The sequence below is a fragment of the Antedon bifida genome, chromosome 6 (assembly GCF_963402885.1).
Source record: "Antedon bifida chromosome 6, ecAntBifi1.1, whole genome shotgun sequence".
NCBI classification, from domain to species: Eukaryota; Metazoa; Echinodermata; class Crinoidea; order Comatulida; family Antedonidae; genus Antedon; species Antedon bifida.
In genome coordinates, this window is record NC_136231.1 from 6,015,125 (window position 1) to 6,042,529 (window position 27,405).

General features: G+C 31.0%; 1 protein-coding gene across 1 annotated transcript in view; it reads left to right on the forward strand.

Annotated features, from left to right (window-relative positions):
- LOC144844649 (uncharacterized) overlaps positions 1 to 27,405 on the forward strand; it is a 44,301-nt gene that overhangs the window by 10,635 nt on the left and 6,261 nt on the right. The window contains exons 6-18 of the mRNA XM_078701654.1: positions 2,112 to 2,268; positions 2,562 to 2,627; positions 2,836 to 3,647; positions 6,952 to 7,091; positions 17,846 to 17,964; positions 18,520 to 18,592; positions 19,609 to 19,839; positions 20,550 to 20,643; positions 21,134 to 21,283; positions 22,201 to 22,448; positions 22,947 to 23,045; positions 23,714 to 23,815; positions 26,978 to 27,098. Of these exons, the coding sequence (XP_078557780.1) occupies positions 2,112 to 2,268; positions 2,562 to 2,627; positions 2,836 to 3,647; positions 6,952 to 7,091; positions 17,846 to 17,964; positions 18,520 to 18,592; positions 19,609 to 19,839; positions 20,550 to 20,643; positions 21,134 to 21,283; positions 22,201 to 22,448; positions 22,947 to 23,045; positions 23,714 to 23,815; positions 26,978 to 27,098 (2,412 nt within the window). The remainder of the gene's footprint in view (positions 1 to 2,111; positions 2,269 to 2,561; positions 2,628 to 2,835; positions 3,648 to 6,951; positions 7,092 to 17,845; positions 17,965 to 18,519; positions 18,593 to 19,608; positions 19,840 to 20,549; positions 20,644 to 21,133; positions 21,284 to 22,200; positions 22,449 to 22,946; positions 23,046 to 23,713; positions 23,816 to 26,977; positions 27,099 to 27,405) is intronic.

Below are 27,405 nucleotides of genomic sequence, written 5' to 3' on the forward strand. Positions count from 1 at the left end.
TGTGTCCACCTTAAAGAACCCAGTACATCTTTTGGAAAAGTAGGGGGTTAGGGGGTTAGGGGGTCCATCTCACTGTCCGCTCATATCATGGAAAGATGAATGAGTGGAATTGTGTGGCAGTTGTATGACACAGAGGTAGATGAGAAGAAAGTTGGTGTAAAGTATGTGTCGTCCACACCAGTGCATCTTTTGGAAAAGTAGGGGGTAAGGGGGTCCATCTTACTGTCCGCTCATATCATAGAAAGATGAATGAGTGAAATTTTGTGGCAGTTGTATAACACAAAGGGACCCTTAGGTAGATGAGAAGAAAGTTGAAGTGTAAAGTATGTGTCGTCCACACCTGTGCATCTTTTGGAAAAGTAGGGGGTAAGGGGGTCCATCTCACTGTCTGCTCATATCATGGAAAGATAAATGAGTGAAATTTTGTGGCAGTTGTATAACACAAAGGAACCCTTAGGTAGATGAGAAGAAAGTTGAAGTGTAAAGTATGTGTCGTCCACACCTGTGCATCTTTTGGAAAAGTAGGGGGTAAGGGGGGTCTATCTCACGGTCAGCTCATATCATGGAAAGATGAATGAGTGGAATTGTGTGGCAGTTGTATGACACAAAGGGACCCTTAGGTAGATGAGAAGAAAGTTGGTGTAAAGTATGTGTTGTCCACACCAGTGCATCTTTTGGAAAAGTAGGGGGTAAGGTGGTTCATCTCACTGTCTGCTCATATCATGGAAAGATGAATGAGTGAAATTTTGTGGCAGTTGTATAACACAAAGGAACCCTTAGGTAGATGAGAAGAAAGTTGGTGTAAAGTATGTGTCGTCCACACCTGTACGCAATTGCAAGACACTGGTTATTTCCCCCACTTTTAACATTTGATACAGTGTTAGCAGTGCATTGTTATAAGTAACCACCTTTACACGCATACAAAACAATAACTGTTTCATGCCATGTCATGTTAGACTTTTTTAATTGCACTTGTAGCGAAAACTACGAACGAAAATAAGCTGTACAAACATCTTCACAGCCGTGACCATTCCAAATGTTTTGTAATCGTAAAATCTGTATTTGTACAGGTTGAAACACACCATTTGTTACAATACAATTATCTTATATTTATAGCTTGTCATAAGCCAATAATTCTAACGTTACAAGAGGTTATATATTATAGTTACTACATGTATCCGAATATTATTTATGGTTGATCTGATTTCATGTGATATTCTTATTATGTTGATTGTAAGGTTATATTTTATGTTAAACAAGATATTATTTCTATGAATTCTGAAAAATTGTGTGTCATCATAAATGCGTCATATACTAAAGTGACTATCACATTATAAATGCTACTACTAGCCTTATGTTGTAGTGTATCTGAGATAGCTGATGATCACTCCCTAGGGATTTACTGGCTTTAAATACCTTGCAAGGTATTACGCTGTACAATTCAGGAATGTGTTGTGTATGAATTATGATTATTATTGAAATAATAACATTGCAATGGTTACAAAGAAGATACTTCAAATTATTAGGTACCGAATATGATACAGTAGATAATGATTCAGTAGATAATGATTCTTAATATCTTTCAGTTTTAAATATTTTAACATAGTATATGAAAACTAAATTAAACTTCATACAAAGCGGCAAAAAATAAATAAAATTAAAATATAAATTGTTCATACACAGGCCAGTAATAAAGAGGTATAAACTAAATAAAATTGTCTGATCCATGATGCTAACCGTGTCAATATTATTGTACTGCAGTTACTGCAGTAACCACATTTAATATTTAACCTGTTTGTGAAATTATTTAGAAAGCTTTTGCTTTGAACTGTTTATTACAGTGACTGTCTTATAATATAATGTTAATATTAGTATTACGTACAGGTATAGCACGTTCCACAAACAATATCATCCCAATGTGCTAAGTGGGTGGAAAAACTTATAAATTGAAACAAAAAAGTAAAATAATATGTGATAGCAGTAAAAAATGTACAAAATTTAATTTCTTACAACATTTTGATACTGTAAATTCAAAATATCATAAATTACAGTAGCCCTACTAATGCACATGAATGCACCTTTTAAATAGAATGTTTGTTTTTTTACTATAGGACATTGGAAATGTAGTCAATGTAAAGTTGGTAAATGGAATAAAGCATTTGCCAAAGCATCAACTACTATATTAAAACATCGGAAAATTAAACTAAAAGAAGCGCATAGGATTAAAAAACATGCTCGGAAAATCGCTCTGAAAAAACAAGTAATAAGGTATGTATCTACTCAAGCATATTAATTTAAATCTTAAATAATAAAAAAAGCATTTTTTATGCCTTATTAACTCATTAATAAGGAATAATCGTTTATGAGTATTTCATTGTTACAGGCTTTTAAAAGGTAATCTCTTGATTTCGTACTGATTTAATTTGTGATAAAATATTGATGTTACCTTTGACATATATTATGTTGACTTGACAAGCTCTTGGAAATAAATTAATTTTTAATTGTTCTATAAATTTCAATCATCAAAGTCTTCACTTTCTCATTGTGCTTTGTTTCCATAGAAACTGTCCATATCCAGATTGTGACGGTTCGGGGCATATTAATGGTAAATTCAAAAGACATTCAAGGTAAATTATTTATGTAAAAGAAATAAAATTTTTAATTTGAATTTCAATGGCATTCCAAATTAGAAATCAGTCAAAAAAATCAATCAAATCAAAAAATGTTGCTTTTCTGTGATGCAATGATGTAATTAGATTTTCTATTTTCTAATGAATTTAAAATGTTTATTATAACATGATGAATTTTTACAATATAAAAATATTTCTCTTGCAGGTTATTTAATTGTCCTCGGTGTCCCCCAGAAGATAGACCACTTAGAAAACATAAACGTTCAAAGACTATATCAAATGGAACACCAAGCGTCCCAAGTTCAAAATCATTGCATCACTCGGAATCAGACGGTGATGTATTCACCGATGAAAGACTATTTGATTCATCAGCACAACCAAAAGGACTTATTGATGGATTGTCTCAATTTTTCACGCCGTCGAACCAAAGAAAATCACGTAGCTCCTCTCTGTCCATGCTTGGATTCATCCCGATTAGAAATAAACCAAAAAAGACTGTGTTTCACAGACAGACCAGTGAGGAACTGCCTTCGTCAACCACTAAAATTAAACCTAAAATTCCCATCCGCCTTCAGCCGTCCAACGGCAACGATGAAACTCGATCACATTCCAATTCCTCCTCTCCACACTCTGAAATTCGTAACCTTGGATCGTCCCAGCTGAAAGGGCTATTTGATGGATTATCACATTTATATGCAACGTCCGAACCCCGGAAGCGTGGTTTGTATGGTTTACCGCCGGTTTATGCGCCACATAAGAGATTCAAGAAGGATGGTAATTTTCTCTTGTTTCAGCCGGAGGAGATACCACATACGACAACCGTCTCCGACGATGTTTCTCTTAGCGACAAAAAAGAAAGTAATGATGACAAGAAAAAGAGTTTAATGCAGATGCCGTTGACTGCATTTGGTATCGGGTTAAAGAAGAAGAAAGGAAGTCAACCCGTTGTACCTGAACCAGTACCAGATAGTGATACTAATGAAGAGGAAGAAGACCAGCCTTCAGAACAAGAAGAAGGTATTTGCTAAAATTTTATTACAGTTGAACCTCCTTGAGAGGCCACCTCCCTTAAGCGGCCACCTCCGGCCGCACTTTCAAATGCCTGTTTGTTCTTCCTATCTAATTAGTGCATTTGGTACCTCCCGCAAGCGTAGCCATAATACGTGAGTTTGGCTCTCTATTCGCAGAATCTCCCGTTAGTGATCACCATCCCGTAAGCGGCCACTTTTCCTGGTCCCGTGGGTGGCTGCTTCCTGGAGGTTCAACTGTATATTGCTTTTTAATTTTCTGTCAATAGTAATTGATAAGTGTTTGTTGTGAGGCAGGGATATCAAAGTAACAATCCTCTTAAAGGTACATGTCAACTCATTCCATTCTGCATCATCTTAACCAATCATGAAATGTACTTCCAGCTTCAGTGAAATAATTGTGGTTTCATTGGGGTTTAGGACTTTTAAGCTTGGTTCCCTTGTGTTGTGTTCTAGTAGGGAACCAAGCTTTAGTATTTAATGGGATATGGGCTAGCTATGCAAGTCTTTAATAAATTGATGTGTGAGCTTGCTAAGTGTTTAGAACTTAGTAAAACAGAATGCGAGCTAATGAGGGTCTACACTCTTTAATTAAATAAACTGTGAGCTAGCTACAAAGTAGTATACAATATGCAGTAAATGGAAAGTGGTCTGACTCGAGTCAAGCTGTGTATTTTGGCAGCTTTCCTTGTTTTTCTGCTGTCTTGTGTGAATTTTAAAGTATAGGAAGATGGACATCCGTTGCCTAGACTGTTTAGAATTAGTGTTAAAGTGGAGTTTGTATGTAGTGTAGTAGGCAGTGTACTGTCTGTGAGTACCAAATAACCTCCAGAGATAACCTCCTTTAATATCAAGCGTTTCCTTTTTTTCGGGAAAAACAAAACCGTAACATGAATAAAATTATTGTGTATTCTCATACATTTTATTATAAGATAAATATATATCATTTTTATAACAACATTCATGAAATTAAACTTAATAAGTTAATAAAAATTGATAAGATATGAATGACACTGGATGTGATATGATTTGCACGAGGATTTTAAAAGGTATTCAAGGATGTTTGTAGATATTGTAAATGACTGAGTGAAAAATATAGTATACAAAGGATTAAGTTATAATTAATTCAATTTTGGCTTTGAAATTTATTTTAAATATTTATTATTTAAATTTTATACTATTGGGAAAGAAAATGGTCGCATACTGTACACCAAAAAAAAAAAGACATACACAATAAACATAATTTAACTGATACTAATATAATACTAATAATGATAAGATTTAAATTCATTTGCTATACTTCAGTGTATACAGTATGATATAATAGAAAATGTTATAGTTTGATTTGTTAGCCATTTTAGATAGCCTTTTACTGCTGGGAATATTCACTTAACTGTATTAACCATCTTTACATTACACTAATACAGAGTTGAATTTGTACCTTGATTAAAATTAAAATGATAACAAAAATACTCAAAGCCGTAGTAAAGAATCAATTCTTAATTAAACATGCAATTTTTTATAAAACGTCATTTGAGAAAAATAATACTATTTTATTAAATTCAGAAATTGATTTTGAAACCATATATCTAATTTGCACATTATTAAACTATAATACCAGTAAAAATTGTATTCAATATTAAATGTATAATAGTAATTTATTGTCCAACTGACATGAAGTAGTCAACTGATATGCTGATTATTTATGATGCAAAATTATGTGAAACTAAATATTCAAGCAAAATGTCAACTTGGTAGTAAGTAAAAAACAAGGCTATAAAATATTTCCATATATTGAAGTGAATATGAGATTGACAAATAAGATGCTAAGCTTAAGAAGGCACTGCTAAAGCCTGTTATGTTATAAACTGTGTTAATGATCTTTGGTCATTAACAACAATATTACAGTAATATTTATAATATAATATTATACAATATTGAAATGTATTATCATAAATTGGTTAAGATTAATCAAAAATATTTACTATTTATTTATTTCCATAAATTAAACATGTGTACATTATTTTAAGCTTTTTCTATACTATCAAACTAGTTTGACAAAAAAGTGTGATGTTCCCAAATATGGTAGTGATATAATGTCACCATGTCCATGAGCACATCACATTAAAGTTTATTATAGTGCAGACAAAGCTTTATGTATCCCATTTAGTATCTTAACCTCTATAGTACACTATCAAACATTATGTGACAAAAAATGTAATGTGCCCATATATGGACATGATGATGTCCTACCACTACCATTTTTGGTCATATCACTATCATATTTGGGCACATCACACTTTTTTTGTCAAACTAGTTTGATAGTGTAGAAAGAGCTTTACTGCATGACTTTCATCATCTCAGTGTCATTTTAGCTACATCATTAAAGTATCTCATCACCATTATAAAACTGACTCATGCATAAATTAGGTTTACCCAAATTTAATTTGTAGTAATAGCCATCTGAAATTAGAACGTATTTTAGCCGTTGATTTACTACAGTAAACGTGTATTTTACAATTAATATGTTTTCAAGAAAATGGAATGAGATTGGGAGAGTAAATATCGTAAATCTTGGAATTGTAGATTATTCTATGAAAGATCAATGTCCTGATTTTTTTTATAAGATATTGTAAGAGAAGAAATGTATCATGACTATAAGAATATCATTCAACTGAGACCACATCAAATGTTTATCCTTTAAAGTGAATACAGTATATTCCAGTCTAAATACATTTTTACTCATCTTAAAGATGTATTGTCCCCCAAAAACACGAAAAATGAAGATTAATATAATCAGACTTTACATATTTTTTTTTGGTAAATCATTTTTTTTCCATCCAGTTTTTGGTCAAAGTGAATAACTATTATGCAACATTGAAATTGCATATCCAGGAAAAAATATCTTTAAAAGTCATTTTTATATTATGTTATTTATTATTTTTTTCACTTTAATTTTACAATTGACCTCATAATAGTGACATTTAAAAGTGATGATTTATTGGAGGCCTAAGTAGATGACAATTTTTTCTAATGTTTATTCTTACTGGTTGAAATATATATTTCATTTTATAGATAATATACTGTATAGTTATACTTAGCAGTCTTTCTGCTCTTCTAATGTCATTAAGGTTCAATATAAGCACAACAGATATTTTGGTGGTATGGTTTCAAATGTGTTAAATCAAGAAGGCAAAATCGTCATAATAAAAAATCACATAATTCAAATTTCTGTAGAAATATAATCTTCCTGAATCTTGGGAATTACTTCTTTACCTTTTCCTTTTTCCTAGTTTCAGATACAGATGAAGAGTCACCATCAACTTTTGCTCCTCATCCTCAAGGAGTTGCCAAACAAGACATGGAACTCTTCCAGATGGCACAAGATAAAGCACTGGCAGAAATCATGCCAGAACTCAGTAAACCACCAGTTGTAAGTATTCAAACTTGATCTTCATTTTACTGTCTATACCAATTTGTAATAATGATATGTCCATTTGTATTGTATAGTCCTCGGAAGCTCAATGCACAATTTTAGCAGGGATTTTAACAGGCCATCGCTAAATTGATCCTACCTTTGAATCAATGCCAATTAGCCGCCTATGTTATCTCAAACCCTGTCACAAATGGTTCCCCTTTTATAAAATGTTGTGCCCTCTCTGGCGTGGCCTATTTCCTGTCGTCTTGGTAGTTCAAGTCCATAGTTTTTTTTCAGTAAAACAGGTAGCACAAGTGCCTCATGTCTTGAAGTGGCTGCTGCACCTCCCCGTTTGGTTTGTATACATTCCACAGATCATTGCTTATAGCGTTGTCGACTTGTTACACTTTTCAACAATATACTGTACCTCTCCTCTAAGGGTCATGTCACTGTTGCCAATTCAGGTGATCTTTCATCTGTCCAGACTAGGTTGCAGTGCACACAAGCATTGTGTGTCTACTCAACCTATGGTTTATAGTGCTCATCCGAGAAATCTTGTTCTACCATCATTCAGCGAGTGAGCCATTGCCGATATTATGGCTATAAATTCACTTTTTTATCCTTTGTTGTTTTTTTTTTGTATTTTCTTGCTTGCTCTTTCTTGCTCTTAATAACTTTTGTATTGAAATAGCAAGTGCAACCCCCTTGGATCTGCCTCTGGTAGCTTGGTGGTTTAACAAACTTGTCTTTAACGGAAGAAAACAATATGGAAAAGCATTCTATACTTAAGTTTAGATTTTTCTTTTTTTTCTGTTTATAAGTTTATTAATATGGATGATATTTCCGAGATAAAAAGAAATTGAATTGAATATAATTAAAGAAATAACATATGAAGACAGATATTACTGATTATTTGTAATGTATTTAATTATGCTATGAAAGAATAAAGGTGGTAGTTCACGCCACAAAAGAGAAAAAAAAAACTTGTCTTCCAATCCCAAGGTCCAGGATTCAATCCTGACCTAGGTTTGTAACTCAAGACTCTTTCTCTAAGCCTCAAATGAAGCTCAATTTATAGTCCTGTTTCTATCAATATCATTAAAACAAATTATTTTTTGGTACAAATGTACACTGATAACTAGGATTATTTTTAACATCAATATTTATTATTTATAAGAATCACGCCCAAGGTTCAATTATTGTATTACCTTTATTAAGATGCTGTGTAGCATTACAACCTTGGTTTTTTCAAGTGCGTTCATTTTTCTAGTTATTGATTTTTTCCTGAGGCTAGTTAGTGAAGCATCATCTTCTTATTTAGGTGTGGGTTTTATATTCATGAGCAGTGATTTTGTTTATATTAAATCTGTATATCAGGAAATAAACAACGTTCAATAGACCATAATAAGTGTTTTTATTCTCCATAAAATAAGTGTAAATAGACAAATTATGTAATAAGTGCCTTTAGTCTACTATCAAATATTGGATAAATAGTCAAATGATGTAATAAGTGTCTTTAGTCTACAGTACTATCAAATAATGGGTAAATAGACAAATTATGTAATTTGTGCCTTTCGTTTACTATCATCAAATAATGGGTAAACAGACAAATGATGTAATAAGTGCCTTTAGTCTACTATGAAATAATGGCCTTTTTGTGCGCACATGGCTACCAGAGAATTAACTGGTACTAGTAGTACAGATGTTTTCTGCTCAAACACATCCTAATAAGTAAAAATAAATAAAAGTATATGAAAATAAGTTTATGTTTAGTTAGTTACACATGCACATTTTATTTAAGCTAATATGAAAGTTATAATCCACTATTAGGTGTAAGTTTCTTTTTCAGTATTATTTATAGTACAGGAAACAATATAAAAAGATTAGGTAAATCTAGTCATTTTATGAGATACAGTATCACTTTAACCATCTTTTGATTGTCTCGCCATGGCTGGTTGCATTTAAAAATGAGTTATGCAAGATTCCCTGAAATCCACAACAGAAAAGCTTATTTATATAGTGGCTATCATAAGTTAGTAATTCAATTTTTTTTAAAAACAGAATACTTTTTTTGTCTAAAGCGTGTAAAAAATGCATGCGGTTTAGAAACATTTTGTTTGGCTTTACCAAACTAAAGCTCTGTCTACACTTTTATTATATCAAATTTTATGTAACAATTTTTGCCAGTCATTATTCTATACTTATGTTGTTACATACTTGTGACTTCATGTCACTTGTCACACAAACAAGGTCATTAGTAGTAGGCCTATATGACTGAAAAAAAAAACATTTTTTAAGAACTAAATTTTTACTTGGATTCTGATTATACTGATATTAATGTTACTATTAATGTTACTAGTGCATGTTATGGGAAAACTAGAAATGTTCTTGTTAAGTGTTCATGCCCAGACTTTTTATCAAAAGGAGAAAACGAAAATAATGCAGATTATTTGGTACGCACAATTTAAGAAAAAAAAATGTCCTACTGTAGGCCTAGGCCCTAAAACTAGACATTACTATGTGTCGTAAAGTCTCCTTAAAGTTCTGGAAAATAAAGTCATAGTAAAATAACACTAAAATTAAACTATACTCATTAAATTAAAATATTGTGAAGTACACTATCCAATTATTTATAACATCTTTGATAAATTTACTAATTTTATTAACAATAAACAAAAATAACAAACTCAAAATCAACTACTGTATTTTGATATGTATTGTAGATTTGTTGAGAATAACTTAATGGATTTTAAAATTATAAAAATATAGATCATTTTAAATTAAACTTAGGAAATATTAGATTTACCTAAAGCTAAAATTGTTTCATAAATTTTATTTATAGAATCAGAAATAATTTCATTGGAAAATAAAAGGAAATATGAATTAAATATAGATTTTTAAAAATTAAAAAAAAAGATGTACGGATAGAGCTAAAGTAATAAATGAAGCGGGATTTAATAAAATATAAACTTACTTTATTATTAATCTATCTAAATTGCTTTGCCATCTATAATTACACAAATATTTTAAAAATCGTTACAACTAATAGCTGAAAATATTAGCATGAATATTACCAAAGGCGTTTAAATCAAGATAGTGCATACATTTAAATAGCAGTTGTCTATGATCGCAATCTCAGCAACGTACATGGGTTTCTTAATATAGTTATGCATGAGCGATCGCAGAAACGTAACTTTGTTGCTCAAGTCGTTTAGACCTGGCATTTATTGTGAAATTCAATTTGCACTTCCAACCTTTGAAGTAGATTGCATTTTTGCAACTAAGGTTTAGTGCAAAAATAAATTAACTGTATAACTCCATATTTTTGTGCACTGTTTATTTTTAATGATTTTTTTATACGATTATAAATTTATAAAGCACACACAAGTATACATTTTTTATTATGTTTCATGCAAAAATTGAAAACTGTAAAACCTTACGGCTATGAAAATAACAGGGATAAAGCACATTATTCTGACATAAATTTTATAGTATAATAATTAGGTGTTAGCAGGCTTAGTACTGATCTGTTATTAGGTGTCCAGCACCTGTTTGTTGCCATGGCAATTCCGTCATAAAACTGTTTACTTTATACAGTGTTACATTTATTATCATTACTGTTACCTGTTTTTTAAGATCTTAGAATATATACTTTTTTATTAAACAGGTGTTTTCTATAATGTACAGTATTAGTTGTCTGTGGTGTTGATCTTCATCAACTTAGATGTTAATAATTTGTATTAATTTATTTGCCAGTCAATACAATTTACAAAAATACTTTCTTCAGAGAGATCATAGATCATATGAAATTAAACAGTCAATGACTTTTCAACTGCACCTTTTACAAAACATTGCTAATTCAATTCAATTCAACTTTATTTAAGGGAGGCCCAGATCAACACATGGTTGCACATACAAAAAATAAAAATTTAAACAACGTTTTTACAATAACAGTACATTATGGAAGGATCTATAATAATAAGTTTTTATAATCAATAAACCATTAGCTACAGATATTAACAAATCACCTTGATTTAATTTAAATAAAGTCCTGTTAAAATGATAGATTTAGTATAGTTGGTTTCTTGTCAAATGGACTACGTGCGCATAATATGAATGAATTGGTTATAACGATTGATATTTCAGTAACCAATCATTTAAATTTATTCCAAGTAGGATTTCAAACTATATTAAAGCTGCACTTATGACATCACTGGATTTTTAGCGATTTATTACATTTATTTGTATTATCCCCTTAAGAACTATTAGGGTATTAGTAAAGCAGTAAAAACCCCTCCTCTGAGACAACTATATAATAATGGATACTTTTCCATGAAACATTAGCAGTGGAAACACTACAGCCAATCCCCATTGAGAGGACAACTCTATTGAGGACCCTTTATTGGGTCAATTAACTTTTATGTTATTAGTATAGTAAGACAACCCTATTGAGAGGACACTTTCTCATAAAACTAACAATTGTATACCTTAGCCAACACCTATTTAAGGGCCATCCCTATTAAGTAATATGAGAACACTTTGGGTTCCCGAAGGTATCCCTTAATAGGAGTTTTATTGTATACTTTATTGATTGATGATTGATATTGATTGTAATTATTTTTTGTAATGACATATTGAGACAACTTGTTAAAATATCTATACAAAACATCTAACTGTCTCTTTAACAACATTGTACTGTAACTAAGGTTGTGTATAGTACAATTCTTGGCTCTGATATGCCTATGACTCATAACATTATGCCAGTACATACACGCAGTAAATCTAAGCTATTTTTTTTACATCTTTTTGACATGTTGGCTTTGTTTCAAATCAATGCAGTGAACTTGATCTTGTATTATTATTATTGAATATACTGCCTTGATTCAATTGTAATGTTTACTATCTTTTAATGCTACAGATTATTAATGTTAATTAATTATCAAAACATAATGCTTAATTCTTAATAGGCCACACGAGACACAAGATGTAAAGCTCTGTCTACACTATCAAACTATTTTGACCAAAAAAAAGTGTGATGTGCCCAAATATGGCAGTGATATGCCCAAATATGGTAGTGATATACCCAAATATGGTAGTGATATGACATAATCATGTCCATATATTATGGGCACATCACATTTTTTTGTCACATAAAGTTCGATAATGTAGACAGAGCTTAAGGGAAAAGAGGATTTTAGTGTAGTGTGACGCAGAATGACCTTATTATAATAGGAGCTTAAAATTTAATGTGATTGAATTCCTGCTTTTAGAAAACAAGTAAAAAATGAAGCTAACTGTATCTTGATGACAAGATTAGTATAAGAAATGATTTTGTGCTTTACTGTAAACCTACTGTATCAGACTAGTCTGTAGTGTCTTAAAGTTTAGATTATGTCTGGACAGGATTCTAGTCTAGGTCGATACCCTAAAGTATGTTTCTACTAGGACGCAACAAACGAAAGAACGTGCGCAACGTATTTATTTGACCAAAGCTTATAATTGGTAAAATTATGTGGTTGCAACCAAACTATAGCCTCGTGGTGGAGTGTTTTCCCACGGAAACCAGCCACAGGGATAGTGTAAGATTTGAACCTAATCTTAGAATTTTAAAAACCAAAACACTACTACTATGCCGCTACTACATGTATAATTTCACACATTAATTGATATTATATATTTTTTTAATCTTGCCTATTGTTAATGTATTAAAATACACTTTTTTAAACAAAAAAAAAGGTAGTTTTTTAAATTTGGAAACCCACGCGAACGAGTCAACAAAACAAGGATAGATACTTGGATGGCGTCCAAATTGGTTTGGTTTTGAATTGCTTCACTTGCATTGTGAAATGCTATGTCATCATTTATAAAGCAGTCAGATATTAATGGTTGCAATTTGCCATAGAATTATAATATTTCTAACGAAAAAAATGCAACAACAATCCGTGGCTAGAGGAGCTTTATATGATTTTATCACGTTTCTATTTTTGTATCATTTCTTAAGATTAAATACATTCAGTGTTTAGTGAAGTAACATGACGTTTTTTTAAATTGAAAATACAAATTGTTGTCATAGACTTTTAATTTCAGATAAAGCAAAACTTGTTGAGGCAATAAATTATGAAATGGGCTAATTTTCTTTTGGGCTATAAAAACGTATTGAAAACAAAACAATTACTCATGTAATACTGCTATATCAGAACCTTTCCTTTGAGATACCACTATTAAGTGGATATTATTTATAGTGAAAAAATAAGGAAAATATGTTTTAATAATACAATACAGCCAACCCCTATTCAGGGGATACCCTATTTAGGAGGTACCACTATTCAGGGGATACCCCTATTTAGGAGGTACCACTATTCAGGGGATAGCCCTATTTAGGAGGTACCACTATTCAAGGGATAGCCCTAATTTGGAGGTACCACTATTCAGGGGATATCTCTAGCCAGGAGGTACCCCTATAAGGAAGGTGTCCTCTTAATAGCTGTTTTACTATATTGAAACGTAGCTCTTATATTCTTAAATTAAAATAAAAGTGTATAGCATGGTATGAACGTACAGTAGATCTTGAGTACACCAGCAGTGAAGTCAACTGATACGTCAATGACGGTCATGTGTCTTACAGTAAAGGTCACTCGGGTCAATCAGGCAATCAACTGGGATATTGATAAAACAGTTACTGTAACAGGTAGCTGAATTTCTTGTAAATCATAAATAAATACCAATTATAACATTTTGTGTTTTTAGGTGTGCAAGCTATGCTCTTTCACTTCAACTTCTAATACTGTAAAGCCCAACATTTTCACGGCACTAAATTTTCGCAATTTTTCATTTCTAACTATTTCGCAACCTTTTATTTTCGCGAATTGAGTTTCTTGTCGAATTGGCGAATATATTAATTGTTTTGTGGAAAATAGCAAACAAATCATGCTTTAGAAAATACTATGTTAATTTAACCTTTTAGTATCATTATCAATAGTTTTCGCATGTCATTGTTTTACAATCTAGACCTATACATGTGCATTTATCAAGTGTTGATCTTTCAATCACAGTTGAGACTGTACAATTAATGAGCATGCTGTAATAAATTGTATTGTAAATTACAACTTATCAATGACTAACTAACCTAGATAGTAAGATGTACACTATCAACTAGCGATGCCGCAAGCTGCGTGCACAAACAGATTACAATGAAATATTCTACTATAAACGGTTAATTTTCTAATCGCATAAAGGTAAACATTTTCATTAAAACGAGTTAAGTATAAAATTAATAGTGAAAATGCAAATTCATATTACAAAGCCCCTATTATTATATTAAGAGGACACCTCCAAGACCCAACAAAGTTCCCCTTAATATGGCCATAGTGTGTTTTATTTTTCCTCATTCTTTATAGGATAGTGTCCCCTTAATAGTAAGGGTTCCATTTCCTCCCCTTTCTTTAAACTTGCTACTTACCAAGGTCGTAGGGAGAGGTTAAAAACAGACGAGGCAAAGATGCTTTAAATATAATTATTATTAATATAAAATATGACCATATGTACTGAGGAATTGGGGTGGGTAGTGAAAATTGAAAATTTCATGCTGGCTACAGCCCTGCTTACATAGCCAAGCCTCATAGTTTATTCACTTGCATTTTCTAATTATCGTACATACATAGACCATCCAAAATATATCATTTTGATACATAGTAATATTTTTTTAGTCTTGCATCTGCTGAGAATGATTAGCTTATGGGAAATACATAATAACAATTTTTTTCAACCCCCTTTTTTTCATAAAGTTCTGACCTCAAAAGTCAAAACATGACTACTCAATCCAGATTGTTCTCAATTTTTTTCTTTGTTTCTGATGTAACCGTAATCATAAGTAGTGCATCTGTTATTTTTATTACAAATACTGTAAAGAAAGTCACATAAAATGAATAATACATAAATTTATAGTTAATATTATGTTGTTATTTTATACTTACTTTTAAATTCAATAATCTTCAATAAAAATGACTAATACTATAATTGATGACACTGGATATACTCATGGGATACTAGGTATTCAATCAAAATATCTGTCTATAGGCCAATTTACACAGATAAGTGGTAAATGGTAAACCAGAAAACAAAAATATAGAATCTATGTTATTTCTTATGACCATTTGACAAATCGGGGAGCAGATGGGCGATTTAGTGGAAACCTGTTGAGGATAGATACAGATTCTACAAGGGACAAGCTACGCGTTTTTTCCATTTTCTGTTACCGCTCGTCTGTGTAAATTGGCCTTATTGATCTGGGTGGAATTAGAAATTTGCTGTGAGAGTGGCGTTGTATGGCTGTGGGCACAGTAGGATAGAGTTCATACCGATTACTGCTTAGAAGTTATTTTATTAATTCAAACATTTTATTAACATTATTATTAATAGTCATTTTTGTGCTAACCATAAAAATTAAATGTCATTCATTATTATAATCGCAGAGAGGAAATTCAAATACAGATATTAAAAAAAATGATAAAATAAAGTCTTTCTACATACTTGGTTATTCAGTTATTTTTTACCCATTAATTAAGCATAGCCTTAGGGTACCAGCATTTTGTATTGGTACATACAAACCATTCGTGCGTAGCATTTTAAATCCACAGTACATTTGTATTTATTGAAATACAATGCAAATAGAAATGCTACTTAAATAATAAAGAATTGTTTAAATTTGGTTTTAAGTTAGTACCATATTTGCCATCGAGTCATTTACAAATAATGATATAAAAAGTTCAATCACCAGTTATCTTTAATTAGATAAAAAAAGACGTTATAATACTAGTAAACAAGACATGACAAGATAAAACGTGATGAGACCTGGAGAAATATAATTTAATGTATTTAAAACTGATCTGGTGTATTCATTTCATTGTCAATGTTTAGTACATCATTCGAAGTTATTGTGAAAGACATTAAGATTTACTGATACATCAAGTCATGGAAGACATTTTCTCCATGGTCACATTTTTACAAACATTCCACAGTATTTTATATACGCAGTAGAATATACTATCTTCATGCAGCCATTTGCATTTCAGTTGGTATTACTGTGCTGTATGTACTTACTATTCATTGTAGACTGAACTTAGTACTAATACAAGCGTTGATGATTGTGCTTGTTTTTCACACTAATAGTTAATCTCTTTAGATTTGTAATTGACCAGGTGTACATTACTAACTCACTGCAGCAGAACAAAGACCTTTCCTTTATTTTTTATTGTAAAATTAGTTGTTTGTTGAACTTGATAACCTTATTTAATAAATCTAAAAATATTATTTACTATATTTCCCAAATATGTTATTAAAATCTTTAAACAACAATAATTTTCTAATAAAAGTAATAACTGTATACCAAAGGCCAATTTACATAGACTAGCGATAATGGTAAGCTTATTTCGAAAAAACACAAATATAGAATCTATTTTTTTATTTCTTATGACCATTATTTACACAAAATGCAGACGGGTGGTTGAGTGGAAAACTGCTCAGGATAGATACAGATTCTATGTGGGAAAAACTATGCGGTGTTCTGCTTAACATTACCGCTTGTCTGTGTCAATTGGTACCACTTTTTTGTGTGTGATGTGAAATTGTTTTAAACTGTGTTAGGTTCGTGATGATCTTGTGAGAAACAATAATGTAAATTCAACTGTAAAATGTCAATAAAAAATGTAAATCAATTAATTACATAAAAGATGATAAATCGTGTCCTTAAGTAAACTCTTTCTTTATGAATCATCACTTTGGGAGTAGATTGTTTCACATTTATAATAAACATGGTTGTTTATTCTACTTTCTGTGAACTGCCTAATTGAGCAGTAAAAACACGAGACTGATATAAAATTTAATGTAGTATAATTACAATGATTAAATTTCATTGTTGGTAAAAGAGAAGAAATAAATAATTTGTATTATTGGTTTTTACTAGATGATTCTTTTATTTATAATTTCAAAAAGAAATTTAAAAAGATGATACTGTACTTGGTACTACAAAAACCAAAAATGATGCTTCATTAAAAATATATAGAGGACCGTATTTAAACAAGGCCATATACATGGCTACAGTCGCATGCTCAAATTTGAGTTAGTGTTTACCGACCCACCGACCGACATAGTGAGCTGTAGAGTTGTGTTCGCATGCGACTAAAAAAATGAATCAAGATGCAAATCTGTATATTGTTTCGCATTGAATTATTAAGTATTGAGGTTATAGAGTATAGTTTCTTGTTTTTACATTTTCAATGTTAATTTTCAAGAATATATATTATGTACAGTGCATTGTTATTATCTTTTGTTCTATTATGTTTTTGGTTACATGTTTACTTGGGAATTTAGAAAAAAAAAACTTGAAAGAAACAAAATGGTCTGTATGAATAACGAAAGAAAAATAAAACGATTATGTAGAACTTGACAGTTTACTTTCCCTTTTCTGTATGTGGTAATAGTAATATAATTTTTAATAACAATAAAATCTTTATTTTTACAACGAAAAAAACTCGTTCACCAGAAAGGTTTTCTTCCACAAGACTGTATAACATTGTAACACAAAGTATTGTAATAAAAATACAAACAATTTTTTTTTTCCAATCTGTAGTAGTAGTATCAGATTATGAATAATATATGTTAATTAATAGATTAAGTCATATTTGTTACATTAACCTTGAAAATGAGTCATTTATACTTTCAGCTATCTTAAATAATGCAAATAATATTTAATGTTTTTTTCTGTCTTGCAGACGGTTGGCGGGAACGAAGGACAGGTTGATCTACCGACTCGTTCACCGCAGTCGATTGAATTTGGGCCATATGAGATTACAACATGGTACACCTCGCCGTATCCTCAGGAGTACGCTAGGTATGTGTGTCGGCTTTAAAATATGGAATACTTCTTATTACAACATATACTTTTACCTATTGGAGAGCTTTTGCTGTGGCAGCTCTAACTTTGTAGAATACTCTACCAATTTCAAACTGACAATGTGCTTGGATTTGAACTCTTTTAAGACTTTTAACAAACTTTTTCATTTATATTTGCTATTTCCTATTTTAAGATCTGTCTACACTATCAGACTAAGTGTGATGTACCCAAATATGGTAGTGATATGCACAGATATGGTAGTGATATGAAATCATCATGTCCATATATGGGCACATCACTTTTTTTGTCACATAAAGTTTGATAGTGTAGACAGATCTTTACTTTTGAGAGCCTGCTTATATATGCTGTAAAAGATTTAACTTTATATTCTTATTTATTATTCTTATCATACATCTTATTTAGAATTTTAAAATCTAACACCATATAAATAATTTATGAAAATTAATGTGAATGATTAACTCTAAATTAACTCAGTCATTGAGCCTGAGTATGACATCATTATTTCAAAGGGGAATTCCCTTTTTGTTTCAGATTGCCGAAACTGTATCTATGCGAGTTTTGCCTGAAATATATGAAGAGTCGCAATATCCTTCAACGACATAGGGTAAGGACAATTAAATATAGTAAATCAATACATTTATTATCAATAACTAGTTATTATGCTCTTAGAAATAATACTCTTCTATAGCTAGTTTCCATTCATCATTGTTCATGAAAAGCAATCCTCTTCTATAGCTAGTTTCTATCTCTCCCACTGTGAAACTTGCTATTATTTTAGCTTTCACACCAGTGCCAGCAAACTTCCCTCATATTCCCCATTTCCTGAACTTTCTGCATTCTCATTCCTGAGGACGATCAATTCAAAGTATATTGATCAGTTCTTATGTTTATATTGTCCCCCTACAATTTTTTTAAAAATTTTTCTTGTTGAATATGCCATTTTAATGTCGCATAATATTTATTCACTTTGATCAAAAAATACTTAAATTGTACAAATAGGAAAAATCTTGAACAAATTGTTTTGATTGTTTTTCTTAGCAATAAAGTCAATGACCACATTTCAGAGGATGGATGATGAATATGCTATACAACAATCACTTAACATTTACATGAGACATCACATAATCTAATTGTGACATTACCAAACAACTCAACTTCATCATGCTTTTTAAATATTGTTAGAAAAAACAAATTATGAGTCATTTGTAGCTATAAATTTGGAAAAAAAAAAAATATAATGTTAAAAACAATATATATATCTTAAGATTATAGCCTTTATTTATTTAAATCACAATACACACATTGAAATGATATACAAAGCTGTATCTGGTTGGGGAAATCCCCTCTATTTATGAATAATTTTGTTAAGCAAATAGTTGAAAATAGAAAACATGTTTATGTTTAAAAATAGTATATCCTGCGACATAGCATTTACCATATATATTTAAATCGCAAAGACACAAAAAATGAATGTAAATATACAAAAAACTATTTCTTTTTTTTTTTTTTTTCCCCACCTCATTTATTTGACCAAAATATTGTTTAATACAGATTCACATGTTTTCATTTTTTGTACAATTTTATACAGTATAATTTAATATAAAAAAATATTGTTTTTAGGAAAAATGTCTTTGGCGGCATCCGCCTGCAAGTGAAATCTACAGGAAGGATAACCTGTCTGTCTTTGAAGTCGATGGCAACATCAGCAAGATCTACTGCCAAAATCTGTGTCTGCTTGCAAAGCTTTTTCTTGATCATAAGACACTGTATTACGACGTAGAACCATTCTTATTCTATGTGCTAACCACCAATAATACCAAAGGATGCCATATAGTTGGTTACTTTTCCAAGGTAAGTGATGTTACTAATAATTTGCTTTAAATGCAAAATATCCATAAAATTGGAAAACCAAAGGAAAACTAATCTATTAGCGTAAAAAGAAATTACAAAAACCCACATAACTGCATTCTGTTTACCAGTAATTTAACAGTACAGAACGGCTAGTACATAACTCACAGGTGTTCTCAGTTATGTGAGCATCTAACTGGACAATAAAAACCTAATGATTAAATAATAATATTATAATAATTCATTCTTATAGCGCATATAAGCAAGCTATCAATGCGCTGCACATAAATAAAAATAGAGAGAAGTGGCAATGATTTAAATTAATGAAAAACTTGTGAGAAAAGGAGAGATTTCAACTGGGTCTTGAAAGAGTTTGAAAGACATCAAAAAGCATATATATCTTAAGTGCACTCTTGAAAAGGTTAGTTGATTTGCTAACGCGATAACTTATTCCAAAATGAGGAGCTGTAAAGCTCTGTCTACACCATTAAACTAGTTTGACAAAAAAAGTGTGATGTACCCAAATATAGTAGTGATATGTCCATATATGGGCACATCACTTTTTTTTTAGTGTAGACAGAGCTTATGATTGGAAGGAAGCAATACTGTTATCTTTGTTTCTCATATTATCCCTTTAAAATCAATAATATTTTAACACTGTTAATCATCATCTTCTGTCGGTGATAACACACATTCATTGTTTCTTTTAATAGGAGAAACATTGTCAGCAAAGATATAATGTATCCTGTATCATGACGTTGCCGCCGTATCAGAGATGTGGCTATGGAAGATTTCTCATAGATTTTAGTAAGTTTAACCACTGATACAGAGAAAATGTTTACAACAAGGAAACTTGTTTAAAGGGGGAATCCCGATTTCAGTTTCTATCACTTATAGATTACACAAAGTAATTGCAATATTTATCTATAAATAGTTTATTAATAATTTTATTTATAATAAAGTAGATAAGACTAATACAATTACTTCTCAGGTCTCTGTCTATGTAAACAATTTATTATATTTATTATAGGCTATTTTATTTATAATAAAGTAGATAAGACTAATACAATTACTTCTCAGGTCTGTGTGTATGTAAACAATTTATTATATTTATTATAGGCTATTTTATTTATAATAAAGTAGATAAAACTAATACAATTACTTCTCAGGTCTGTGTCTATGTAAACAATTTATTATATTTATTATAGGCTATTTTATTTATAATAAAGTAGATAAAACTAATACAATTACTTCTCAGGTCTGTGTCTATGTAAACGATATATTATATTTATTATAGGCTATTTATTATCAAGACGTGAAGGGCAACCAGGGTCTCCTGAAAAGCCTCTGTCAGACCTTGGAAAAGTGAGCTATAACTCCTACTGGAGGAGTATTATCTTGGAGTATATGCATCGCAATCAGCATTCAGCACAAATAACAATTAAAGGTATGTAGATATCTCATTTATTTTAATTCCATTCTTTTAAAAGAAAGGTAATAATCAAGTCCAGCCACTTCCCCTTAAATCACATACAGTCAACTCTCCCAATACCGGACACCTGATGTCTGATTTTCTGGAAAGTCTGATACTCGGAATATGTTTTAATGCTGAAAAATAAATTTGGGACCTTTTTAACCTTGAGAAAGTCTGTTATTGGGAGAGTTTCAGGTTTTCAGAGAGGCTGGTATTGGGAGACAAAATTATGGTAAACATTTCATTTTTTTCACTTCATTTCATTTATTTCGCCATTAAAAAACATGATAAAATAACTTAATAGTTGACTCCATTGTTTTTATTTTTTGAATGTAATTGTTCTGCATTTATATGCATAAAATTAGTTATAATGTTATATCTCCCAAATAATTGTATTCTTAGTGACTTTTCTTAAATAGGATGCATTGTGTATCCTGAACATTAGAACAAAGAAACTAAAAATGTTTATTTTATTGGAAACAAAACATCCACACAACAAAAGAAACACATTTAACAATGAGAGAATTAGCATTGAATTTCACTTTGTATTATCAAGTTTATTTGCTTTAGAATATCTAAAGTATGATATTACTATTTCTGTACTTTTGTTAAATGGATTCACAAAGACTTTAATTTAACTCTTTAATTTACACTTCTAACAGATGTTTTTAATTTTTGATAACAAAGAATTTTTTCAAGGCATTTTTCTTTTTTTTTTTTTCATGAAATGAATATAAAATATTGTGCAGAGTATTTTTGCAGAGCAAAAAGATAAATGGTTATTGCTTTTCTATTTAAGTAACTGTGTGTTGTAGTTTCCTACCAGTAGTTAAATTTATTCTTGATACATTTTAATCCATGAATCAATCACATGTTTGTTTCTATGACAGATATTAGTCGTGCCACTGGCATGTGTCCGCATGACATTGCATCAACGCTCCAAAATCTAGGAATGTTAGCTAACAGAGATGGTAAACTGGTGATAAAACTTCGCAATAAATTAATTAGTGAACACATGGAGAAGGTGAATAAAAGTCGTGACCCCAGGTTAGTGTTAGATCCAGGCAGTCTGAGGTGGTCGCCACTCATCGTCTATCATCCGTCAATTTTAGATGAAGAGAGGCAAGTCAGAAATGAGGTAAGCTTTGTTCTTTAGGTTATTTTATCTGTGATGAGGCCATTGAAATTTTGAATACATAATGGGATGGTATATGTAAATTTGAACATACATTTTGAGTGGATAAAATTTTTGGACAATATTACCTATATGAAAAATTGTAAAAAGGTGCTTTTTTATTTTCTTGAAATTGAAGTAGGTATATGGCATTTTAGATATTAACAAATAAACAGTAGTATACTGTATTGCTAAGACTACATCTTCAAGACCAAAAAAAGTGTTCTCTTCATAGGGGTGTCCCTGAATAGGGGTAAGGTGATAGTGTCAATGCATATATTGCCTTTAGTCCATTTCACTAGAGGTATCCTCTGAATAGGGGTATCCTCTGAACAGGAGTATCCCCTAAATAGGGGTGTCCGCTAAATACGGGTGTCTGCTAAATAGGTGTGTCCCCTGAATAGGGGTTTCCAATTGGGGTTCTACTGTATGTATATGTAAACAATTTTCAAATGATTATAGGTTACTAGAATGGGCGACATTGTTCGAGACATTGAGTTTGAAAGAAAGGCAACAACCTCAATGGCAGCATTGAAAGAGGTTCCTGCACCACCCAAAAAGGTTAGTCTATTTAAATAAACCTTTTAACCAATTCTTATATTCTTTCATTGTTCATTTTAAATTTTGTTTGCTTCAACTGAAATGCTAAAAGTGTAAATTTATTTTATTATATTAATGATTATATTTTATATATGATTTTCAATTATTATTATTATTGCTGTAGTCTTCATTTGAGCATTTGGTCATATGGTGTTCAGGCGATACTGGAGACGTTTGACGTCACAGTCAGAATCACTTAAACAATCACAATATATGGCTGTACTAAAGTCGTAATTAAAGTGATGATAGTCAATTTTTGTATTCAAAATTAAATAATACAGTTTTTCACATTGTTGTTGCATACATGTAGTAAAAGCCTGACCTTGTCAGTCAGTGATTGTATTTAAAAAAAAGGTGTTTTAATAATATCCGAGTTACAATATTAAATTATAATTTGGATGGTAACATTTTACTTTTGTGGTCATTAATACCATAACCAGGTTGCCATCCTCCAGATGCCAACAGTCTATAAGTTACAACCACCATCCATTTCATTTGATTACAGTAGAACCCCTCCTTTTGGACACCTCTATTGATGGACACCCCCATTAAGGGTTCTACTGTTAATGTATTTACAACATTATTGTGATGTAAGACAAATTAATTAAACTTTTCTGTTAAACTTGTAGCTATACAGTCAGCATAAGGATCTGTTTACCTCGCGGGGGGATTACGTTCCCTCTTCCCATATGAAACAAGGGGACAGAAGCCCCCCTGTCCTAACCAGGGAGGTGAGATGGTTTCTCAGCGTTAGTCTGCATGGATTGTTTGATGTGTTTATTTGTGGTAGCTGGGTGTTAGATATCATTATATCCCTTGATATTATTCAATCAGAGTTCTCAACTTGCTATAATTTTATTTTTGATAAAATATTTCTGTAGTAAATAGAAAATTTTCAGTAGCTTTTTACTTGTTGCGTCACACAGTCATTCTGAGCATGCTCACATGTTTCTGAGCATGTCCAGAATGATTTTAAGACTTGAAAGTTGTCTCTTGGTGCGCCATGAAAACGAATGACCACCACACTGTAATTTCGGCATTCATACAGTAGTGAAAACCTAGAATTTCATCTATTCGTGATTTCATTCAGAAATATTTTTTTTATCTGGGGTTTCTCATAATTTTAGGCCAAATCGTAGTTTTTATGTATTTCCTTAGTATTTATCCTCATTTCTATAAGTCCGTAGTTAGACCTAATTTCCGTATTAATTGCGGACGTTCGCTAGCACTTGAGAACCCTGTTACATTTCACAGTGGCTGAAACACTCCCAGCTTTTCATATTATTCAAATAGTTTATCCTTGCCGGCAATGGCTCACATGAATTGTTCATTTCATTTTTGTTTTTTACTACATCTATAACAATCAACTACTAAGTCTGTTTTACTATCCAAAGTTTGTGCAGAATATTTACACATTCCTGCAGTAACACTGCACATTTTTGAAAAATACGTAATAATGAAATTCGATACAGTTCTTGATTTAACTAATATACCAGGTATTTGTTGCTGCAATTATTAGAAAATATGTTTGTTGCAATTATTAGAAAAGATGTTTCTAGACATATATTCTAGATTATATCATCATTGAGAATAACGTTGATTAAAATAAAAAATATTGGGTTGCTGAATTTTCATAAATCACTTAAATTGTGTATGTTAAAAAGTGTACATTAAATCCCATTTGGAAATGTTACAATTATTCTATCCTATTTTTGGCAAAGATTTCAATTTGTATTGGCAACTCAATAGCCTGATGTAAGGTTGTTAATTGATAGTGACTGTTGATTACTGACCTTAACCTATTTAAACTCCAAAAGTTAACATCGTTTGGATAGCAAAAACAGGCTTAAACTGATGTACTATGGCATGGTTTCTATTTTTTATGATTGTGCACAAATTATAAGTTGTACCTCACGTTTGTTTGTTTGTGTGAACCTATCGTTATATCCCACTATTTATTGATCCCTTACCTTCCATATTCTTTCACATTGTCAATTTATTATCATCAGTAGCACGATAATAAAAAATTGTAGAATCTTTTTAAAATTTCATAATAGTTAATATATGCAGTACTTTTTTTTTAGAAAACAAAAATTATTTGAAAGCTTAACTGTTTGAGTGAAGTGTTTAACGAATAAAACATTACTCCCCATACAATGAAAAATATAGACAATATATATTATTACTGGTTTGTTAATCTAAAAACTATATGGGTATTATTCTCAAGTCATTGTTTCAAAATACATTATTGGTTTGGACAATGTATATAAAATAAGCTATGACTCAATCCTAAAGGGTGTGTGGCTCTTTCCTTTGGAAACCAGTTATGTTGTAAAACATTAATTTAACTTTTTATTCATTATGACATCCATTCGAGTGGTTAGAACTCTTGACTATCGTGCAGAAAGACACGGGTTAAATTCCCGATAAGAACAACTTCCAGTTCACTGTAAATAAGTACCTGTTGAAAATACTAAGGATAAGATGGTGTGGAAAGGAACTGGCCACCGTACCACATAATGCCAAGGCTTAGTACAGTGCGATCTAACTCCTTCGTTCAGAATGACTAGCCTTTACCTTTGATAAAACCAGCCTGCCCCAAAACCAAACTTTAAAATTCTGAAAAAAAAAGCTTGAAAAGCATTCAGTTATCAGGGCTAAGCAAACCCGACACTCAGGACAAGTGTTTTTTTTTACAGTTGGACAACCACATTTGACATGTTTTCTTGTCCCAGGACAAACACTTTTGAAATTTAACTACTAGTACAATAGTAGGAGTGTATAATACCACTTTACTACTAGTTAAGGGGTGGTAAAGCTTGAGGAATTCTCATCTTGAAATGTCTAACTGTCAAATTTAAGAATGTTAGCCTGAAACTTGACATCAAATGATACTTTAAAAAGAGGGAGCGTGTGTAAATCACGTTGAATATTTTGTTTGCTTGGCTTTACATAGAAGAATGGCTTTGCTCTTACGATAAATAAATTCCCGAATACCCATATGACCTTTGACATAATTCCCTTTTTTAAGCTAACTCTGAACTGGCTTTAATATTTTACACTTGTATTCACATAGTAGCATGCTTTCTTTTTATATTGTTGGTTTTACACTCACATCTATCATATCATTTTATGTTGACAGTATTTATTTAATTTATATTGGTTCAGTTTTGTTATACTTCCACATTTATATATTTCTTTTACTTGTTATTGCAATTTATGAATAATTTCAAACACAAATATGTCTTTAAAATACCATGTATATATATCCCAAATGTCAAATTTAAAAAAAAAAGTAAATTGTTATTTTTTACATATTGAGAAGATTGGCAATTTTGAAATATGCATTCTGAAAGATATACATTTTAAGGGATCATGTAAAAAATAATCGACTGCAATACATTTTAATGTAGAAGTTTATGAGGCAGACACTGGATATACAGTGTTTAAGATTAAACTTGCTAAATGATAATTGCAGGTTAGAGAAAACAAAATGTAATTACTGCAGTAAAGTAATTTTTACATGGTCCCTAACATTTGTAAATTTCCCTTTTCATTTATTCATAATTCCAACTGAAAACAAACCCATCTATTTGAGTTATTTAGCTTTGAATTAAAGTGTTCATTTTCAACAGTAATTTTGAATTTATACAAAATTATCCTAAAGCCTTGTCTACACTATCAAACTTTATATGATGTGCCCATATATGGACATAATGAAGTCATATCACTACCGTATTTGGACATATCACTACCATATTTGGGCACATCACACTTTTTTTCATAGTTTGATAGTGTATACAAAGCTTAATTCATGTTTGTCATTATTTATTTACTGATATTTTAATTATATAGATTTGTATACTTAGTATTTTTGCTATTTGTATTTAAAGGTATATGGACGTTGGAAAACAGGAAGAAGGAAGAGAAGAAGGAAAATCCCGGTTTTAGTTTCCCAGAAAAAAGATAAACGAATTCAAGATGAGAAAACTGAAACACAGACGCAATTACCTGGTAAATTTTTAGCAGATAGGATATAATTATAATAATGGCATCATTATGGCATTGACTATGTATATTCTGTGAATCTTCATTTAAGACATCATCTGTCTAGCTAACAGAAAAATCTTTTTCTGCAATTTAATTGCAGTATTAAGTCTGTCTACACTTTAAAACTAGTTTTACAAAAAAAGTGTGATAAGCCCAAATGGTAGTGATATCCCTAAATATGGTATTGATATGACATCATCATGTCCATATACGGGCACATCACATTTTTTGTCATATAAAGTTTGATAGTGTAGACAGAGCTTTATAAGCA